This window comes from Monopterus albus, unplaced genomic scaffold (assembly GCF_001952655.1).
Source record: "Monopterus albus unplaced genomic scaffold, M_albus_1.0 scaffold209.1, whole genome shotgun sequence".
Taxonomy (NCBI): domain Eukaryota; kingdom Metazoa; phylum Chordata; class Actinopteri; order Synbranchiformes; family Synbranchidae; genus Monopterus; species Monopterus albus.
This window is the reverse complement of record NW_018128089.1, coordinates 337,503-360,185: the sequence shown is the minus strand read 5'-3', so window position 1 is coordinate 360,185 and position 22,683 is coordinate 337,503. Positions and strand designations below refer to the sequence as shown.

Genomic DNA, 22,683 nt, shown 5'->3' with positions numbered 1-22,683 from the left:
AACCAAGTCCAGTTGATTTTTTTCTCTGTTTTTTCAACAAAGGACAACAACTGAACTTTCTAATAAACTCAAACAAATAAGAAGCTAATTATTTTCTCAAGCCAGTGTGGGGACCATCACAGCCACATGGATTCAGTCTCCCATAGTACTCTACTTTTTAACTCCCTACCTTGACTCCGCCCAGATTCATAAAGCTAACCCTGTCGCCTTCATCTGTCATCAGCTGTTTTGGCAGATTATTATTTGCTGCAAGCCATGCAGTTCTACAGGAAGCGGAATGTGACTGGAATCCCTTTTATTTTCAGAACATCAACAGACGCTCTGCCCTCCACCGCTTCACACACACGGAGGAAACAGACACATGGCACAATCCAGCTCAGGAATTAGGATACATGGCCTGCACAGGCGTCATCCACCGGCACAGAGACTGGAGCAAGTCCGATGGGACAGACAAACGCACATCTGATTGTTTGGAAACAATACGACAGTAAGAATAACACTTGCTTAGAATTAGTTTACCTGATTGTGTGTTGTTTGATACTAAACTAGGAGTGTCAACGATTAATTGCCGTAAAGTATCACTCCATAATGTACAGAGTAAGGACATGTATAGGGATGGGATGATAGGTCTTTTCTTCCTCACTATGATTCAATGCACGATATGGTGTTTACGATTCAATTCAATCATGATACAGTTAAAAATTCAATGAAAACAATGTATGACTACAAACATGAAAGCGAACCCTGAACAGAAAAAGATTGGATCTGACATAAGAAATCTGAACTCGGCATCAATGTAGTCAAAGTCATGTCAGTGAACATTGGGGGACCAAGGAGGATAACAGTGAATATTGGGACAATTTGTACATGAGTTAATTTACTTTACTATTAAATTAGTTTAAGCCATCAGATTTTAAAGTTGGCCCTAAACGTCCTCCACAGTTTGGTGTTCATCTTAACCAACACCAGCTCTCAAGAGGACTCCAAGTCAAGAACTGTATTTGGTGCACAAGACAGTGCGCCCTGATAAATGGACAGCCCAGAGAACACTGCAGACAACACAGGATGAGTTAGTGAACATTACCTGCATGGCTGAAGCAGCACAAAAGCTGGCTTTGCACAACAATGAGAAAGCATCGCTTATCATAGCAGTGCAAATTGGACCATGATGAAGAGCATGGTAACAAAAAAGAAAACCTAATAATGCAGTTACAGTTCACAAAAATTAACTTTCGTCAGTCACACTCTAAAAGTGTTTAAGAAATCTTACAAGACCTACAAATGTTGTGCAACTTAACAGTTTAGCCTGGAAGGTAAGAGTTTCATTTCCAGTAAAGACTGATATGTTCTGTCGACTACATAAATTATCAGAATTGACGCAACACACCTAGTCAAAAAACAAATGAGGCTCCTGTTTGAGTAAGTGACGCTGGAAATGCCAGTTTCCCTCCGAGCTACACACCACAGCATGGAAAAACATGTCATTATAGGTACTTGGCAAATACTTAGTTTTTCTGAAAAGAGGATTGTTTTGGGTTGCGCAACAGTAGAGCAGTTCTAAATTAAAAGCCACATGCTGGCACCATTTAAAGCATGGAGTTAGTTTTATTTTTCTTTTGACAAAAGATCACAATTATTTGGTCATACAGGACACGTTGTCATTTCAGTGACAATCTGAAGAGCAGGTGCTTGACAGGACTATTTCAGTGGTGTGAGATGCAACACAACATACTGTGTTCACAGTCGACAATGGTCATTGCTCTCACCCGAGGCTAGGGGTGTGACGATGCACTTTACTTCAGATGATGCATGATCCTGGGTTCATGAGAAGAGATTTTAACAGTCTCTAAGAAATCTTCAACTGCAAGTCACAAAATGCAACAGTGCAGGTGCATTTTGAAAAGTTTTAACTAATCATCTTGTAATGAACGTCACTTCAGTTCTGCTTTTGGAGTATGAATTATCATATGCAGTAAGATAAAGAATATGCAAGCACTGTAAAAGGTTTAGTCACAAACTCAGCTGACTGGCTTCTCTCCTGTATGATTCCACGAGTCTCTTCAGACCTTAGAACTGTGCATGAGCTTCTAACTTCTACCTGAAGCTGCAGTTTCCCACAGAATTACATTCTACTTGTGGTGGTAGCTCAGGGGGTAGGGGGTGTCATGCTTTCCTAACGTTTTATTAAATAGTACTGCTATAGTGCTGTTCATCTGACCTGTCTCTGCACTAGCGTGTTGACTGACAGGTTTGTGTTAAAAACCACACACGTCATGGGCTCCACTGTCTCTCAGGACCTGAAGTGGACATCCAACATCAGCACCATCACCAAGAAGGCACAACAGAGGACGTACTTCCTGTATCAGCTCAGGAAGTCCAACCTGCCCCAGGAGCTGCTGATACAATTCTACAGAGGAATCACTGAGTCTGGTCTCTGCTTTCCCATCACTGTCTGGTTTGGCTCAGCACCCAAACAGGAGAGGAACAGACTCCAGCGGACAGGTCGCACTGAGAAAATAATAATAATATTTGGGGCCCTGCATAATGTGTACCTTTACCTTATTACTTTAAGTATGTTTTGATGCTAGTACTTTTAAACATTTTGAATGTAGGACTTTTACTTGTAAAAGAGTATTTTACACTGCTACATTGCTACTTTTACTTAAGAAGAGGATCTGAGTTCTTCCACCACTGTTTCTTATGTATACGTCCACTGTCTCAGATAGTTTGACCACTGTTTGGAAAAACCTCCCACCACTCACTACATTATACTTTTATTGCACTGAAACTCTCCCAGAGTTTCCCACGGATTTCCTGCTGCCCACTGAGGTCTTTGATGGCCTAACACTGCAAAGATTTTAAGTCTTAGAATTGTGTCCAATTCCTATTTGACTCTGGCATGAGTGTGAAAGATGTGATGAGTGAGGCATCTGCAAACAGTGAGATACTTTGCTGCTCAGCAAGGTAGCAGCATCTGTGAATGTTTTCACAATGAGAGGCAGTTTTAGAAACAGTGATCAGTTTGGAGTGGAAGTAAATATGTTTGACATTGGAATCGGGGATTTGGACACAACTGGTTTAGAGGCGTTTATCAGCTTTAGCTAAAGAATATGAAGTGGAGCTTTACCTTGTATTGGCTGTAGCAAATGTTCCTAACAAAGAGCAGCACAAGGTCTGGTTTACTTCATTTTATACATGTGTTCATACCTTCAAACATGGTCTGATTACACTGGAGTACTGACTGTTGAAATCAGAGTAATAGACGATGGAGCAGTTACACTGGGAAAATCACTAGCACTATTTACCCCTCTGCAGGGCAAACACCGCCTCTGTGCTCACTCTCCACAGAGGTATAGTGATGCTAGTGTGATCCCCAACCTGAGCCATCACAGGCTGTGTTAAACCTGACCTGTTAATGTAATGTACACATTCTCAAGGCAGCAAAGTTTTCTCTTTATAATTAACATAAAAGGAGTGTGTGTGTCACTCGACATTACAACTCAACCCAAACTGTCTGAGCTTCAGTATGTTGAGTAGCTAATATTAGCTTGTCAGGGTCGATAAGGACCTAGCCAAACCAGAGGCCACATTTGTAACCACTGTATAGCTCAAAATGTTGCTTGATATTCATATATTCAACTTTTTAAGGCAAATTTGGAATTTATAAAAACAACCTGGCAGGTGAAGGTGTGTACCTGCAAGGAAACTGAGATGGTGAGGCAGTGAACTGAGGTCAGCTTTTATACTGATTGTTCTTAAATGTTTAGCACTTTATATCAAACCAATAATCATATATCCACAATGTAATACAAATTCAGGCAGCTGTGTTTGTGAATGTGTCTTACTTTCAAAACTCTTCATGGACTAGCACCTAACCCTCTCTGACACTTTTGTTAAACTTAAGGACATTACATCCAAAATGACAAGGATGGTTTGCAGAGGAGACTGTTTTGTTCCATTTAGATGCAGTAAAATTGGACAATCTGCCTTTTATGTCAGATCAACAACTCTATGGAATATTGTACTGATGGAAATAAGGAGTTGCACATCATGCAGCACTTTTAAAACTGAAGTTTAAATACGGTCCAAATCAACTCAGATGTACTCAATGATCTCATATTTATGTTTAATTAATTAAATTGATGTTTAATTTATAATTGCCCAGCGAAGCCATGTGTCTCTGGGTCCTTGATTTCTTGCGGAACAGAAAACAAATGGTTAAAATTAATCTTTCCCAAACCACTATCAGTTAATATTAGTGCTCCGCAGGTTTGTTACACATCTTCGCTGTTGTATTCCCTGTATATAGATGATTGCACTCCTCATGATAGTCATGGTCTTTAAATTCACTGGTGATACCACAGTTTTTGGGTTAATAACTAATTCAGATGAATCGGCATATATGAAAGGCCTTTCCATTCCACTTAGCTGGTGTAATGATCATAATCTTCATCTCAATGATGGTAAAACCAGAAATGACTTCTCATTTTAGGAAAGAAAGGGGGGAGAAACCACCTCTCATCATTGCAGAGAAAATGGTAGACGGGGTGGAAGAATTGAACCTTTTGGGCACCATCATATTAGCAGTTCTGAAATGGGAAAACAATGTCCTTAGAACTGTTAAACTGACTCATCAAAAGGTTGTATTTTTTTATGTAAACTTGAGAAATGTGGAACTTCTAGAAATGGTTTGGCTGAATGTTACAGGGCTGTTATCCAAAGTGCCCTCACATGTTCTGGTACTGTGTGGGATGGTAGTTGGACCTGAGGAGAAATAAAAGCATTGGAGAAGGTGGTCAAGACTGCATCTAAAATTGTAAAATTCTAAACGTCTCTTTAAACAAAAAGCACTGAATATTATCAGTGAGAGCTCTCATCCAGCAGCCCCCCTCTTTCAGAGGTGGCTCACTGGAAGAAGATTTAGACACCTTAAATTTAAATCAGAAAGGATTAAGAAGAGTATTAACCTGAGGCTATCAAAGTATTAAACAGCTGACGTTTGGTACTTAATGCAAGATAATCCTTTGGCCTTATGAATTTTTATTTTATTTATACATTTGATGGATTGTCTTTAATCTTCTTTTATGGATTGTCACCTGTATTTTGTTTTAAACTGACAGCAAATTGTTTTTATGCGTTTTGCCCCTTTTATGTGGGAGCAATTAGCAAGAGAAATTCCTAGTATGCTGCATACTTGTAAACAAAATGGACTGACTACTGTAATTAACACTGTGCAAGTTTAAGAACTGCTGCTACCACGGCTGTCAGAGCAACAGTGGAGGCAGCAGCAGCAGGAACAGGGCAACCGAGCTACAGAAGAACACAGGTCTGACGATGTTCCCCTGAGTAGTAGAGGATCAGGTGGTGAGTTGGAAAGTCAATTAAATAGCTCTGACTACACGCTCAGATTGATCACAAGATAAACAAAATTATATCATTTTCAAACCAGCATTACAATGAAGAAGAGAATAGATTATGACGGCACTGAATAGATCCTGGTGTGGCTAAACAGAAAAGTCATTTGTTTCTAAAGCCTGTTTATTTAGATGTGTTAATTTAGAACGTGGCTATACAAGCAAAGCAGCCTATCTCAACGCGAGTATTATTGCTCTATTACAAGAAAAAAAAATATAATCCATATGAAAGAGCATCACACTGACACTGGTATTTGTGTTACTACTACATGTGTGATATTGTTACACTGAGTTGCATAATACTGTTAGAATTGGGGCAGGAACCCTGCCAAGAACAACATTTTGTCCATATGCAAGTTGCGTTGGTTTCTGTCTTTTTCAGGTTTCTGTGTTGAGGCCCGTCATTCTTCAATATTTAGTACTACAGCTATCTGGGCTTCCAGAGTCTTGTCAAAATCTCCCAGTGAATTAACACACATACAAGAAGGCAAACATGAAAAACTCCATAATAACTCAAAGGTCATTTTAAGCTCTTCCCTGTGCAGGCAGAAATACTTGGCAACAATAAACAGTTCTCAGCTGAATAAACAGGGTAACATTCTAGTGGCAATGGTTCTTATCCCCACTTAATCTCTAACTTTCCATCACACACACTTTGTATATATGTGATTAGCAGTGGGACATCAGGAACAATTTAATCTTGCAAATGAATGAAAATTAACTCGATTGTTGGTACTTTCTTCCATACGGCTTGCATGTGGACACACAAACACATATGTGGCAGCTTGTAAACATGTGTATAAAAGGATGTCCGCCAATTTTCCATGATGCTAACAACCATCTCACAGGAAGTTATTTTAGCTCCCTCTGCATGACACAGGCTGCTTAAATAGTCAGAGCAAGGAACTACTGCCGTCACGTCAAACTGAACTCTAAACATCTTTGACAAGCATGTTCCTCAGTCTCCCTAAGAGGTATTCAAATGCCCAAGAGTGATAGGAACATGGATTTGAACATTTTAAAAATATCAAAAGACAGCTGCATATCAGGCAAGATTTAAATTGCAGACAATATGAATTGCTGATATAGGCTATAGTTAGGCCTGGGCGATAAAACGGTAATGATATATACAGCGACAGGCATTTCCTCAATAAAGAAAAGAAATTTTCTCAATAGGATGGTTGGTTAAAAGCAATGCATGAAGACCACGTAACCATGGTTACATGAACAACTCCCAAGCATCTCCCTCCGTAGCTCATGAACAGCCAATCACAGCCCTTGATAACACAGCGTGCCACAAGGGATACGCAAACACCCAATCAGGTGTAGAGTTCGGTTGCCCCCGCAACACAATAACAGAAGCAGTGTGGAAAGCAAGGGAGAAGATGAGTGGAGAAAGTGAAGAAGAAACTGTCAATAAAAAAAGGACAGGTCAGCTTGACAGTATGGCAGTTTTCCCCTCAAGCCTGACCAAGATCGGAGCACAGTTGTATGTAAACTGTGTAGCAGAAAAGTTGCTACTAAAACAACTGTTTTATCATCTGAGCTACTTCCATCCACTGCAGCATGTCGGCCAGGTCCTCCTTCCGCGAAATCTCAACAGTCCACAGACAATCTACTGTGGAGAGGTACTCCCCTTCAGTGCCTGCTGGTCTACCTTAAAACAAACTGATTTGGCAAGTTTAAAGAACATTATAGGCTACTTTTTAATGTGTTTACCTAGTTTTAGAGGTTTTATTATAAAGTTTGTTAAGTCTCAAAGCTGACTTTGAAAATTTACATTTCTAATATTTATTGCAGCTTACTGGTGTTAGGTCAAAATATACTAGCTGATTTTACTTGCTTTCTTTATTTAATGTGAATCAAGGTGAGATCATTCCTTTATCCTTATATTTTTAAGAGGAGTATCTCCCCATCCTTGTGTGCTTTGATAAAAAAATAGTGGTTTAATTAAACCAATTTCTCCTGCTGTTTGTTAAAAATACAGCCTTGTAATAGCTCATTGAAATTATCAATAATTATTGTTAGACTGATATGAGAGAAAAAAAAAATCATTTCTTACCATAGTACTGCAAAGCACTTTTACTGGCAGTTGTGTTCTCAGTGTCACCGGACCAGCTGAAGTGCAGAGGTGGAAAGTAACTAAGCACATTTACTCAAGTACTGTACTTAAGTACAGTTTTGAGGAATATGTGTTCCAAAAAATAGAATAAACTCTCAGACAGAGGCTCCATTATGCAAGTTACCCTCACATCTCCTTAAAGAGCAGCCCAAAGGCCCATGGGTTGAAACATTTTGCAACTTCATCCATAAATGCAAAGATATTTTCACCTTCATTGCCCAAAGAAGCATTAAATAGGTACAATATCGCACAGCCCTGCAGTGGATCAAAGTCGACCTTATCACAGCAACACATGCACTGACTTTACCTGCTGTCAAAAATGCCTGTAAGATGCTGATCAGGTCATGTGCATGCTATGTCACTGACTTTACCTGCTGTCAAAAATGCTGATCAGGTCATGTGCATGCTGTGCATGCTATGTTTTGTGTGCCCATGTGTAAGCCAAGTACTGTACATGGATTTCAATGACTCAACGACTACACACCTCAGCTCTGCAGCACTACAGCAATGTCAGAAAAACATTCACAGCTACATACACAAGCTACATGTCCTTCCAAATGTTGTAAGGCAGACAACCAGCTACAACTTAATTTTCATCAAACCATGTAAATGCAATACCATGATGTCCCAGCCTTTTCGGACACTTTGGACATGCTACACTGGAGCAACACTGTGGGTGGCATCAATATTTAAGTGCAATGTGTTTATGCTTGGCCGCCCTGGACTGAATGAATCTGCCCCATCAACATGTCCCTTCTGGCTCATCAATATAGACCTACAGTACACTGCTGTTGTGGCTGCTGCCACCTTTTCAAGGGAACACTACAGGACAGGACAATGAGACCTTCCTGTCTGTCCCTGCTGGTGAGGTCCCATCCCACCAAACCACTTTTCTTCTTGTAGAGCTCACTGTCATAGCCCCAAACAAGTAACATGAGGAACCTGAAATGTTCAGTCAACATCAGGGCAGTGCAGTGGCATAGTGTTTTCAACTGCCCGAACAATATACTGAATAACTCATTGATTGCTGACAATAGGTTCTTGGGCCACAGGCAATTAGTATAATGGAATTTCCATTCCACATTTTGATCTTGGCATGCCCTGCAGAGTGGGAAATACTTCAATGTTAGACATGGTATAGTGGAAGCACCAAAGCCACCATGACCTTCAAACCAGCATAGATCCCTTAAATTTCAAAGCACAGATGCTATTTCCAGATATTTAGCCTCTGTCTGTATAAATGTCAATCACAGCAACTAATTAAATCCTGTTGTCTCTCAGTTGATAAATATCTGCTAGCAGCAGTAATTTTGTGGTGATGAAACAGGCTCAACTCCTAATACTATATTAGATACCTGCCATTATGACCCAATATATTCTGACCAGTGAACACAATAGGTGCCTCTTTCAACTAAACAACCTTGAGAAAATATATGAGACCAGTTTTTCATCACCAACTACTTGATGGCCAAATATGAGAACAGCTCACCAGATGCTTCAAAGATTAAGGAACAGGCAAGGGAGATGGTGGTTCAGCATTTTTAATTTACAGTACAACTAACTGTGGGCTATGAGCTTGAACAAAGGCATTGTGAGTAAGATCTGACTAAACTGACTTGTCTAATCAACTAAACCTAACTGGTGCTGTCTTTTGACATCTTAGAAGAATAATTCCCAGCCTTCCAAACTGTTACAGTCCTAGCTGTAGGTTGCTATTGACTGTTGTACAATATCTAGCATAATTATTACCCATTTAAAAAAACAAATCTTGTTCAACAGCATTTAATAACTATATACATATATTTTTTTTTTTCTTTCCAAAAACTGCTGTTTAATCCACATTTATCAGAATCAGCTTTACTCGTCATTTTAAACACACAAGGAATTTGACTTGTTCCGGTTTTTAAGTCCTCAGCCGTACTACAGTAATTTTCACTCAAAAATAAGTGCTAATCTATTATCACGGCCAATTGCAATACAAGAAACAATTATTCACAGGTCAATGTCTTATGCGACTAAAGTTTCACATAGATTTTATTGTGCTTTGGCACAAAATAAAATTGAATTGAAATTTTTATGCCTCTGCACCAACAATAGCCACAGCCAGAGGCATTATGTTGTCCGCCTGGCCATGCACTCATCTGTCCAACCCATCCTTATGAAATTTAGCACAACTTTCCACTGGGACTCGGGAGTGAATGGATTAGATTTTAGTGGCCAAAGGTCAAGGTCACTGTATCATCACATCCATCTCATTCCCATACAACTCCAAAGTGGTAATTCTAGTTTTCTGTTTGTTTGTTTATTGTGTTTTTAACATTGATTCTAGTCATATAGGGTATATTAGATGATTGAGTGAAAGGGAACTGACTCCATATCCACAGTCATAGTTTTATAAAAAATAAATGGCCTGCATAGATTTTATTCTGAGCTGAGGATGGTTCCATCATATCAGGATGAATGTGAATGCTGTCTCTGTGCTTACACTGAATGACTGAATACAAAAGTAGTTACATTAAAGTAAAGAGACATCTCGGGTAACAAACTAATCTGATTTTCTGAAAATGAATGTGACCTGATATGTGCTTTGATATGAATTGTATGAATGAGAAAACGATCCTGCATGTCAGGCAGCTCCTTCAGGTTCGACAGGAGAGCAAACGGATTAATAAAAGGACAGCTGTTGTAATATTCACAGGGTCATAATGTAATAAGGATGTAGTGTAGAATATATTCTGAGGATGAATCCACGCTGAGGAATAGACCACCAGTATTTAAATGTGAGAGATTGCTGTCTTTACACTGATTGATTGATCACAAAAACAATCAGGTTAGTAAAAATAGGTCTTGGGCAACAAACTAGCTATCCAACTAGGACTTTTATCCTCTTCAAGAGATCTCCATTCTGGAACTGATAAACCCAGAATTTCCCTCATTTCACCACAAACAAACGCTTGTCTTTTCATTTAACCTGAGTTCTGGAATACCCCCAATCTGGCTCTATTTGTTCTGTTTGCTTTGACCAAACAAAATGAGCAGTATCCTGTCACGATTCGGTTCTGTTGCTTCCTGTCAGGCTTTTATTTTGACGTTACTTCTTGTTTTTGTTTCACCTTAGTTTTGGTCTTTTTACGTTCTTCATCACTCACATTAGTTTCACCTGCTTCGTTATTGTTTGCACCTGTTTACACCTCTATTTAGGCAGCGTCCTCCCACAAGGACGCTGCCAGATTGTTCTAGACCCCAGCTCTGACTCTCCAGCATTTATACCTTGCCTGATTCTCTGTTTCTGACCTTGGATTACTGTTTTTGACCACCGTGTTTTGCCTATGCCCTTCCAGTTTCTGATTGCCTGCAGTGTACCGACTTTCTGAGTTATTCCCCTTGACCACTCGAGTTTGGATCTCCTGGTTATACCTGTCTACCGGCGCTGACCCTGGACTGTCTTATCGACCCGATTGTGTATCGCGGACTGTGTATTGATTGTCTAGTTGTTACGAGTAAAAAAACCTTCAGCTAAATCAGTCCGTCTGGTTTTATAATTGAGTCCACCACAAACACCATTTGGCGTTCTTACACGTCAAATCTGACAGTATCCTTCTCATATTTGACTTTGTCATACAAATGAAAACTACATACAACCTTGACATCTCAGGATGCAGGCTTACTGATTTATCTTAATTAAATATGAGCACTGAGTGCAAGCCAGAAAACATTTACAGGTCTTGATAACTAAAATATGATAAGCATCTAACACACTAGAGCTTGCGGTGTTTTACTTCTCTCAATATGGGTGTTGCACCATATCTTGTGCGTTGATATGGTAAATGATCATACCATTTCCAGCACCAATATTATTGCTCATGAGCGTAATGTCCTTCTATAGTTGTATGCAAGTCAGCACATATGGAACCACTAGATCAATTAAGAGTCCAACCAATATTGGGTTTCTGAGGCTGATAATCATGTTAATATTTGAGTGTTAAAAATACAAATACGAAATTGTTTCTTTTCTTTTGACACATATGCATTTTGTCAGGGATCCAGGGAACATGTTTTTTTTTATGAGTTATGGGAAATATGGACTGGTTCAAGAAATTTTACAGCTGAGCATTAAAATGGGGTGGGCAACATAAACAAAGCCTGCCACTTTATGTATTATTTATTTTTTGTTTATTGATAAAACAACCAGTAAGAACCACTGCTCACCCAAAGAATTAGACCTATGACAAAGTAGCTTCCACCACATTGCAAAAATAAACAGAAAATTTAACAAATTTTTAATCATAAAATATTTGCTTACCGTTATTGAAAGGATAGAAACCAGGGTGCCACGTAGTGATCAACCAATTAGTCGGTCGGCCAATTTTCAGCATTTTTTTAGGTGACTGGCATCAGCCGATGACTACACTCTAAATGGCCGATGTGTCTGCAGACAAATAATGTGCACTACTGCTGTGTGCACTGCAAGTATTTACAAATTTAAGTTATATTTCAGGAAAATGCAACTGTTAAGTGCACTAAAACATGGCTTCAGACTGCGAGTGATCAGTCACATTTTGCAACCAAATTTATTTAACGTGCGACTGACTTTTTTCAAAGGTCACACTGGGACTGCACGAACAAATCGCCCTCACTGTAAAAATGGAGGACAGACGTAACTACCTCCACGATACCGTCATTGCAACATTTATCTGCAGGTCTGTCACTCTCCTGTCTAATGAAGCAGAGACTTCCAGTCAATCAAATGTGTCAATCCACACTGAAACACACGCATCAACCCTGGACTCCTTTTTACACTTCACGTTTGTTTGTTTTTTTTGTTTTTTTTATCTTTGGCACATTTGAAGTGTAATTGCTGCAGACAGCTGCTTAAATCAGGTAGGTCACCTGTTAGCCTATTTATGTGCTGGAAACCTTTTACTTTTCACTTCTGATGGATCAAGCTCCTGGAGTCATTGTGAGATTTTCCCCTGCCCTTTGTAGTAAGACGGGTAAATTAATAAAGCCATACTTATAAACGCTGCTGGTTCCTTGCTGATGAGCCAAGATGAAATCTATTTTTGTCCAATACATTTTTGCTTTTGGTCAGCCTGGTGAAGACCCTGCTGTCCTCCTGATGACAGACAGGTGGTATACATCTACTAATATCAGGTGATAAACTGGAATCGTAGTTTATAAATCACATATCAGTATCAGCAGAGATAACATAGTGCACTTTATGAATACCTTCTATATCTTCTCATCATAGCCTAGATGTTTACAGTACAAGCGTTGGAACAAATCTCGATTCCAAAATACGTAACCACTGCAATTTCATTAGGACTATGATGTGTTCGCCAGGCTACTGCTGCCACAGTCACTTTGAAGTTTATCAAAATGTAACCTTGACAACTAAAGGCAACTCATGGTCAGATAAACTCAATCCAGTTCACTGTGCTCCAGTAGAAATGACTCTTTAAAACCACAGATCAGGGCACTTATGGTAACTTGGGTCATATGCTGCTGTGACCCAAGCGTCCTTCCAACCTATCACAGTAGTTCGTTTCACTGAAAACAAAAATCCACAGAGGGCAAACTAATCAGTCAAGTAGGCTATTGTTGACTTTGCTTGGAGGAAACAACTGCACGATGGGAGATGAAGTGCCTGACATGCACACCATGGTGTAGGAGCCCTGACCACTGTGCCTCACCTTGTATTTTGCTTTTACATTATGGATTAGAACAACAAATAATTTCTTTACTCAATCAATCTAAATTAATCCACCTCCAAATAAAGAAGCTTGTTAAAACTTGATCCTGTGAATTTACTGGGGCACAGCTGATCAATAGTGGAGCATATACCCCCGGAAAAGGGGTCTAATAACATCTATGGTTTTAACTAATCATCTAATGAATGTCACTTCAGTTCTACTTTCTGAGTATGAATTATTGTATGCAGTAAAAGACAACAATATTCAAGCACTCTAAAAGGTTTGGCCACAAACTAAACTGACTGGCTTCTCTCCTGTATGATTTCACGTCTCTTCAGACCTTAGAACTGTGCATGAAGTATGCATGAGCTTCCAAGCCCTAACACTAATTGAACCAGTGTGTGACCTCCTAACTGAACTCCTTTCCATTAAACATTCCATTGAACATTAAAAATGAAAAACGTATACAGTAAGTAAAAATAAATAACAGTTTTTCTTAGTCTTACTTTGTTAGTGCAAACAGTAGGCCTAACACCTAACCCCAAGCTGCAGTGTACAGCACTAGTTTCTTAGAATGTTTACATATTCATGTCTTGTCTGCCACAGTTTGTTTCCAACAGCTACCTGAAAGGCGGCCACAGAAATGACATAAAAGTGGAGGGGGCATCTTCTATGCTAATTTCACCCTCACTCTCTGTGATGCTGGCTGCTGCTCTTGTTTTATGTATTGATAACGCAAGAGAGCTTTTCACTTCGACAATATATATCGCTGTGTTTTAATATTTGTGAGATTTCGCGACATTAGATTTCGTCCCCTAGTCACTAGTATAGTACAACCAGTGCATTAGCCACTTTGTCCATGTACCCTTTGCTAATGTCAAAAATGTTGCTTTTCTTCTTCTTCTCCTTTTGCTTAGCTTATACCTCTTGGTGGATGAAGAGTTAGAAGTAGTGACTTACACCGCCATATGGCCAAAGGGATGCAGACATCACAGCCTATATACTTTCGTGTACTTTTGGTCTGAATGTGTTTGACCTCAACCCTAGCCAACATCTTTGGAATGAACTGTGACACAGACCTTACCACCAGGTGTCTTACATCAATAGTACTCTTGTGTCTAAAGAGAGAGCAGCCAGGTTATTTTTCTGGTGGAAAACCTTCTGAGGAGAGTGAAGGTTGTTACTGCAGCATGTAAATGCAAATGGTGTCTGAATCACATTTCACTATAAAACATAGAGCTAATGGTTAGGCATCCACATACCTCTGACCATGTAGTGTGGCAACAAATGAGGATAAGTCAAATATATAGGAAATTTCAAAAGAGGAAAAAAAAAAGACCATCTGATCGGTCAAAGTTTTCACAGCATACTACAAAGTTTTCATTTTCAAAAGACGTTACCCTCCCCTCTGCCATAGGTTCCATCTTAAAACTTTAATCTGTAAATGCTTAGAAAAACAACAACAACATAAACAAAGCACTCATACAGGTTTGCGGTGACCTTGGAGGGAGAGACGTCAAGTTCGGAAAGTGGCATATGGCATGCCACTTCTCCCTAGTGGCACATGCCGATTCTGAAGCAGCATGCCACTCCCCCTCCACTGCCAGATACCACTTCTAGCAGCAGCAGCTGCCACTTTGGACTGTTACAAGGGGAAGGGACACTCACTGTAGCACCACCCCACAATTAACATGCAAATATAGTGACAACAGTGTGGTTTTATGACAATTGCTTTCTAGATAGCATATATCTTGTATTTTAAATGTATCGATTAAGTAATGTGTCGTAGCAAATGTGCCATAAATAAATGAAAATTAAGTTTTTGGTTTTACTCCATCAGTTGTAATATTATGCTTTTGTTTTTACTCAATGAAAATTTTAAACATGTATACAGTGCAAAGCAAACACTAGAAAACATACCCCCACCCCAGCCCTCAAAATTCAGGTTACACCTTATTTTGACTATTATTCCAGTCCTTTTACAACTTTAAGTCATTTTATTTCTACATGTCACTTTGGAACTTCCACTATTTTAGTGATGCTTTTAAACTCTCAGCTTCTTTAAATAATAAACTTAAGCTTCCATCCCCAGTGTTATTTTTCACTAGAATTTTTCAGCATTCCATCTCAGCCTTCAGCGGTTTCAGCAATAAATTTCAGCCATCACTAGTGCTGAGGCAATTTTTTCATCAGACAGCATCCACATGCATTTTCTGGGGGAAATGCCCTTTCTAATGATTTGAAGATGCCCGCACCTGACTTGCCCGTTCTCTGCATTATTAGCGTTTTGAGCCTATTTCTGCCTAAATAATATGAGCGGTAGACCTGCCTATCTCTGAGTCCTCACATCCTCATGTAGCGACTTACCTTGTCCAGCTCGTCGTGCAACTCCGACAGTGTAGGTCTGACTAGTTTCTCCCCCAGTGGCGCTGCTGTCTGCCGGTAGAAATCGATGTTTGGTACGGCATCGATGGTGTTGTGACCAAAAGTCCTCAGGTAATAAGTGTTGGTGTGGGTATCGTAGTGATAGTGATGCTGGCCGCCTGTGGATGAATGCAAGCTGGTCTCGCTCATCACCGTGTCCCCATTCTGCAGTCCCTCGACCTCAGGAGAGGCCGCGCTCCCTGCACCGGTCGGATCCGCGAAATTTACCACCCGAAACCGTCCTTTGGCTTCCTCTCCGCCGGTCCCTGGATCAACACCTGGGCAGTCTGGGGGAGCAGCGACCATGGCCTTATCGCTAGATGGAATCGTAGTGGAAGAGTCTGAGTCTGGGGACTTGTCTTCGGTGGCGCCAGCTGCCTCAGCCACAAGGTCCACCTGGAACCGGCTCTGGCTGGGGGTCGGACCGAGCGGCCTCTGTCCCGCATCAGGGGCGAGAAAATCATTTTCTGTCACGGCGTTTTTTGCTGGAGCGGAAGGCGCGGAGGAAGGAGCTGACATGACACAACTAATACAAAAGGACTAGAAAAGCGTACGGGAAAAGACAAGTTATGGCCCGCAAAACTAACTGGAGGAAGTGTGAGAGCCCAGGAGCCTACCCCGTGACACTGGCTTCCTATTTACAGGACAGAACACGATGCTCTGCCTGCCACGAAAAGACGCAAGCCTACGAGTGGAGAGTGGTTGTGCTGAAGGATAGCTCGCTAGCTAACTCGGAACATGAGGCTATAAACTGGAAACTTTCGGCCACTCTCCTCCTTCTTCCTCTTCTGAGCCAATAACTCCAAAACTCCACCGGGCGCTTCCGTTCGCTGGACGCCACTAGACTAACTCGCGTCTACCACTAGGTTCTTCTGCTCTTCAGAGTAGGATGCTGTTCCCGACCTTGCCGCAGCTGCCCCTACACTCCCGCAGCTTCCCTCCCTGCTAATAAATACACTGCAGTCGGCAACACTGAAGGCTGGGCTCCGACTGAGGGGGACCTCGCGAGATGTAATCAATCACGTTTATTCTTTTTTTCAGGTGATATTAAATGTCGCGAGAAGAAATCAGAATACTCAAACAGTAATGGTGACGCTGTCTGACTGCTATGCACAGGTATATACACTAGATGCCGCATGAGCCACTTCTGTCTATTCACGTCACACCGGCCGCCATGTTCCAAGGGGCGAAGCTGCGCCTCCTAATGCGTCTGTGTATGAGGACAGGGGATCTATCCACACTAAAATCATCATAACTCGCTGAATTTAAAGCCAGTTTTCCAGCTGTTTAGTTTTTTTTTAAAGCCCCGAAGTTGTAGTTATGCTGCAGGATGTTTTGTAATATTAAAATTGCAAATGAAAATTTTCATATCAAAAGACCATCTTTTGCAGATTGTAACAAAATATTTATACAATATACAACATTCACAGTAATTATTAAAAGGTAATGATCCTATCACCCCTTTGTATTGTGAGGGCTTCTATAATACATAATTACAACAAACACTAAAATTAAAAGATTAATTACATATTTTGGGACTAAGCAGTAGAAAATGAATGAATGAAATACATATTTTGTCAGGCTATACAGTTCTCTTAATTACATTTCAAGTGAAATGTTCATATTTTATTTTACTTTATTTATGTAGAATATTTATATTATTGGAAGGTTTGTGCAGTGTTGCAGTTTAACAGTTCTAATAAACAAGTCTTACAGTTGTGTGTAACTGCATCAAGAAATGACACAGAGGTGCATCTATAGCCTATAGAAAGAATTTACCAGTGGCACTGACTGTGCACACATGGTCTGCAAATGTTAAAACTAATGAGATCACTCCTTCCTTCAAACACAGTGTCTGTCCAGGCTTCTGATGACAGCTGCAGACAGCAGAGCAGTCACTGGGCTCAGAGTCCTTTCTCCTCACTGCTACTGTCCAGGTCTGTCTTTTCAGTGTACTCTTCTGGTACCTATACACACAAGAACTAATTGTCTGAGCTGTTATATCTGTAATGCTTCAATACAGACATGGGTTACGATATGTCATGTTAGCACCATGAAACAGTTTAAAGCAGACAGTTTAAGGCTACTTAACACAATAAGTGATACGGTGATATAATTTCCAGTATCTTACCAGTATATTACTTTTTTAAACATACAAATCTTTTTTTCACTTGATTGTTAGCTAGTTTAAATTTTTATCAACTGTCTCATTATATTATCTTGAAAAATTAAGATTTAGTGGTCCCACCTTCACTGACCTAATGATTACACCAATCCTATAAGGCCAGTAATCAGATAAAACCAAATATACCATACCGTGACAACTGTGTTCACTCAGAAGACTTTTGTAAAGGATGTGAGGGAGGGTGACCCAGAGGATCCCTGTTTAAAACATCTCAGAACTTGATTTAACTGTTGCACTGTGCCTAACAGTAACTGATCTGCAAGGCTTCTTTATTAATGACAGAATAAGACACTGCTGGACCCTGTTTTCTTTTCTGGTACATCAGTTGATAAAGTATTGGTTGTCATATTCATTTATTCTGTTTAGGTTCTTCCAGTCGGTTTTAAAAATGACAGGTAGGCTAAAGTCACGATCATGTTACATTGATTTTCTCTCTCTCTCTCTGTGTATGTGTGTGTATAAACACAGTTCTCCCAAAGCAAGTTTCAAATGTATCAGTTTTATTATTTTACTCATTTTATTAAGATCAAAAGAAATAATGAAAAACAGTGATGGAACCGCTGTATGCATTTATAACTACAGTGACATCAGAAATAGTCTCTCACTGTTTTTCTTTTTAAGGCTCCTCTATGCCACTGCTGTGATGATGTCCTCACACCAAACATTGGCCAGATAACTGGAACGGCAGTTCATGAGCCACTTGAAAAGCCAGAGCTGTTTTGGTGAAAACACTTTGAGTCGTCACACTGACACACTGTGCTCTTTTGATACTGCTGGTACTGATAATGGACAGATTCAACATACACCACCAGCACAGAGAACACCAGTGACCCATGGACAAAAGATAATACTTCTCCGAAAAAAAAGGACACTTGTTTAGTTTTACTATTAATGTGTGTCCAAACAATGTCTATTTTTGTGTTCCATAACAGTTTATTCATTTTCAATTCATTTTATCCATTCCTCCTCCCCTTATCTGTTTTCTATTTAAAAGTTAAAGGACACAGACAGATGGAAAACAGATGAGTAAGTTCAGCTGGCACATGCAAATGAACTAATTAACAGAGGAGAGGACCTGTTTTTTTCAAAATAGTTCTCATTAGGGTGGAGTGTCAGCTGATAAAACTGGAATTAACATCATGTGGCTTTTGAACAACAGCGACAACTGAAAGAACAAATGTGGGCATATTCTAAGAGTAGAATTTTATGTCTGTAGGAGATACTGCAAAATATGTGAATGTACAGTAAGTGTGAACATATGTATGTATGTGACAGGAGAACAGAGACAGACCTAACAACATCACCATGTCCAGTGCTGTTTAAAGAGACATGTGGGAAGCTGGACTGCAAAGAAAACATTTTCACCTGCTCAAACAACACACAAGTAGGACATAAGAATGCAGAAGTAGAGCTCATGCTGTTCTATGACATTCTCCATCAGGGCTTATGTTTCATAGCGCGCTCTTGCTGGCTGCCCATATTGCAGCAGTGTGCCATGCTGACAATCACCCTGTGAGAGGCTAGATCTTTTCACAGCAATGTGGAAGGTCATACCTCCCCCCCAGATGATTACTCCTGCTCATTAGCCAGGAAGACTGATAATCCAGTTAATGCTGCTCTCTTTAGCAGATTCTTACTGTGACTTATACTCACTCCATCCTTTGCTGCTCTCAGTCCCTCTAAACACATGATAATGCATTTATTTCTACAAATAATAATGTTTTTGAGTTGAAACGCATTGACCAAAACAGTGTTTAAGAACCTTTAAAATCTATGTTATTTGGATATTATGAGTTCCAAATAGCAGTGTCACAGACTCCACAAACTTCAAATGAGGAACTTTTCCTATTTTATAAATGGTTTACTGTACAAAGTGCCAGGTGGCCTGTTGAGTATACTGTGCTGAATTGGCACTATACAATTCCCCTGAGGTCTTCATGGTGGTGCTGATGGTGATGTTCCTTACATCACCATCAGCACCATCTCAGTAACCATAAATAAGTTTTGGTTTTAATCTGTATTTTTCTTTCTTTTGCTCACTGATGGGAAAAAGAATTGTTTTAATATTTGTTTCAACTTTATCCTTTTATTAAAAACAGTTTGTGAAGATTTTATGTGATAAAGCATGTTTTAAAATATTCCGCTATTGTTGCAGACACTTTAGCTGATGAAAATTTAGATTTTAGAATTAATAATTAAACTTCTTATTGGCAGTTTTACTGTGCTGGATTCTGTGGTAAGTATTTGATACTGGTATGGAGTCAGTAACAGTATCTTTATTGGTACTAGCACAAGGAGTCAGAATGTTCACATCCTATACATTGGCTCTCTGAAAGTAACACGTTTAAAATGAAATCCACTGATACTGTATATTGACAGGACCAATATTTATTGTATTTCTTGAACCATTTTTGTTCACCAGAGACTAAGGGCTCAATTTTCCCGCCAGCGCAATTTCTGCGTCGCCTCATTCACAGTCGTTATGCAGTTTTCCTCGGGCACACGTCTACTTGTTGTTGCGTATTGGTGTGTTTGGTATTTTCCTGTCATAAATGAACGCGCTCATACTGAGGTGGAAGAAGAGGCGCAGTTGAGGCCGTGTGTGTGCTAGTTAGGCAGCGCAGTGCAGTTTTGGTGCTCGTGTTGACCAGAAATAGCGATAAAAACAACCCCTGACCATCTCTTATGCATTTGAAGGTGTATTTGCAATTTTCCTGACAAGAACATAGGCTGGGAATCACGAGATCAGGTACATTAATGTATTTTAATGGCCAAAGCCACTTAAAATTAACCCTTAAATCCACAACTGATCTGCTGGAATTCACACTGAGTAATTTACTGCGTATCATGAAGATGATTTTTAAATAAGAAAAAATAAACTGACTCCTTGTGCTAGTACTAACAAGTGTCACCAAGACTCAGCCAGAGGTGGCCTGCAGCCGGTGTTAGGGAATCCACGTAAATAATTACACATAATAACACATGAAAGCAGCTCATGAGCCAAGATAAACAACAAACACCATGCAGACGTCTCCATTAATCCTGTTACGCAGCAGGTAAAATAGGCCTCACTGGGGCCGCTGTCGCTGTTAAGTTGTTAGTTTCTTCAGACGAACAAGTTTCACATAGACGTAACTTCGTTACTACCACGGGGATATATGCTGTGTCTGTTTATGCGTTTTATGGCAGTTTGATCAGCTTTGAAAGCAGCTGGAAGTGGAGATAAAGTGGGCGACACATCCACTGGCTGTGCGCTCTGGTGGACCGCAGACAGTTTCACCACAAACACAGAGATTACAATATGATTGTATTGTATTATGTTAAATACAGCCAAATGTTTATAAGGTTACATGTGAGAAGCCCGTGATTTTCACACACTGGATGCAGTAAATTATGCTATTGGTCACAGGATCAGACACTGGCTTTCTACCACACAGAGAAGCTGGTGGGTGAATATGTATGTGCAGTACTTCTACCTAAATAGTTTAGTCACTGTCCGTTTAGGAATGGAGTACATAACTGGCAGGAGAAGAAGACACAGGGAACTGTTTCCATGTCCTGACATCGGTGTTATCAGTCAGTCAGGCTTCCACTCTGTTATTTAAAGGGGACGAGAGGACTGGACATACAGTACTACACTGCGCTGCGTCTGTGGTCACCAAAACTGCTACACCGTTCAACATGCCCATATGCGCCTTGCGCCTGGAGTTTAGACACGAGTTTAGCGCTGCGCCTTATTGTAGGAAAATAGAGCCCTAAATTTAATTAGATGATCATAAAATTAGAGAAAATAAAAACATGTTACAGCACTGGGCATGAAAAAACATCGAAGTGCATCAAACCTAAACCCATTGTGACACTAGTAGTCCTCAGAGGAAATATCAGTTGTCCAAGAAAACCAAAGACCTGGTGTGTATTCAACTCCAATTCTGTTACTCCACGATACAACCTGCCAAAAATGAGTATATTCTGAAATTCTTAATAAGTATATGGATTACATCTTACAATAGACAAAAATATTTAAATTATTACCACAGAATATCTGGAGTCTGCCAGGACAGCTCTATTTCCCAGCAGTTTCAATTATTTCAATTTAGTATGCATGACTGAAAAATAGCATGACAATCTAGTCATTCTGCCCAAACAGCCTGCCCTCCTCATCAACAAACCCAATATCCATCAGGGCATTAGTCCTCCTGATAAGGAGAATGCTTCCAATTGATGTTGAATCAGTCTGACCTTTTCAGATAATACTTGTTGCTGTCTTATCTAGAGTCAGGTGCCAAATTGGATTGATCTCCTGGACAGACACAGAAATGTTAAAATGTTCACCGAAGGCATTGTCAGGTTGCCACGTTTGAACTTCTTTGGAGATATTGAATGTTCAAAAGTAATTTTTAAAAATTCTGATAGAACTAGCTGAGCAGTCCCTGCAAACCTAGAATAATGGTTAAAGATGAACATCGTTATTATGCTAAAATGCCAAAACATTTCACTGTACTGCATACATGGTACTGTAGTAGTACTGTACATGGCATACACATCCCGCTGCAACATATATCCTTTTTGATCATGCTGGTGTACTTAAGCTCCTCACCTGAAAGCCAGGCTGTCACTTCTCCTGCTGCTGTTTATACAGCAGTTTAAAAGCCCCACCTTTACCCAGCATCCACATGTAGGCTCTGAGTCTACATCGCCTTGGGGACGTTACTATTCTCACTCACTGTTATGTTGAGCTTGCGGTTTCCATGTAGGGAGTGAAGCAGTCGTAGCCTAGACACCAGCACTGTACAAATTGTCCATAATAATCACATAATAATTTATTGCATGCGAGTTGGCTGACGG

General features: G+C 40.0%; 1 protein-coding gene across 2 annotated transcripts in view; it reads right to left on the bottom strand.

The window, feature by feature from the left end:
• Window positions 1-16,591, bottom strand: part of slc12a2 (solute carrier family 12 member 2) — a 58,898-nt gene extending 42,307 nt beyond the window's left edge. Inside the window, exon 1 of one of the 2 annotated variants that reach the window (XM_020618831.1) lies at window positions 15,597-16,591. In XM_020618831.1, the coding sequence (XP_020474487.1) occupies window positions 15,597-16,172 (576 nt within the window). In that variant the 5' untranslated portion in view covers window positions 16,173-16,591. The remainder of the gene's footprint in view (window positions 1-15,596) is intronic. The other variant, XM_020618830.1, reaches the window with a different exon arrangement.
• Window positions 16,592-22,683: the final 6,092 nt, after the last annotated feature.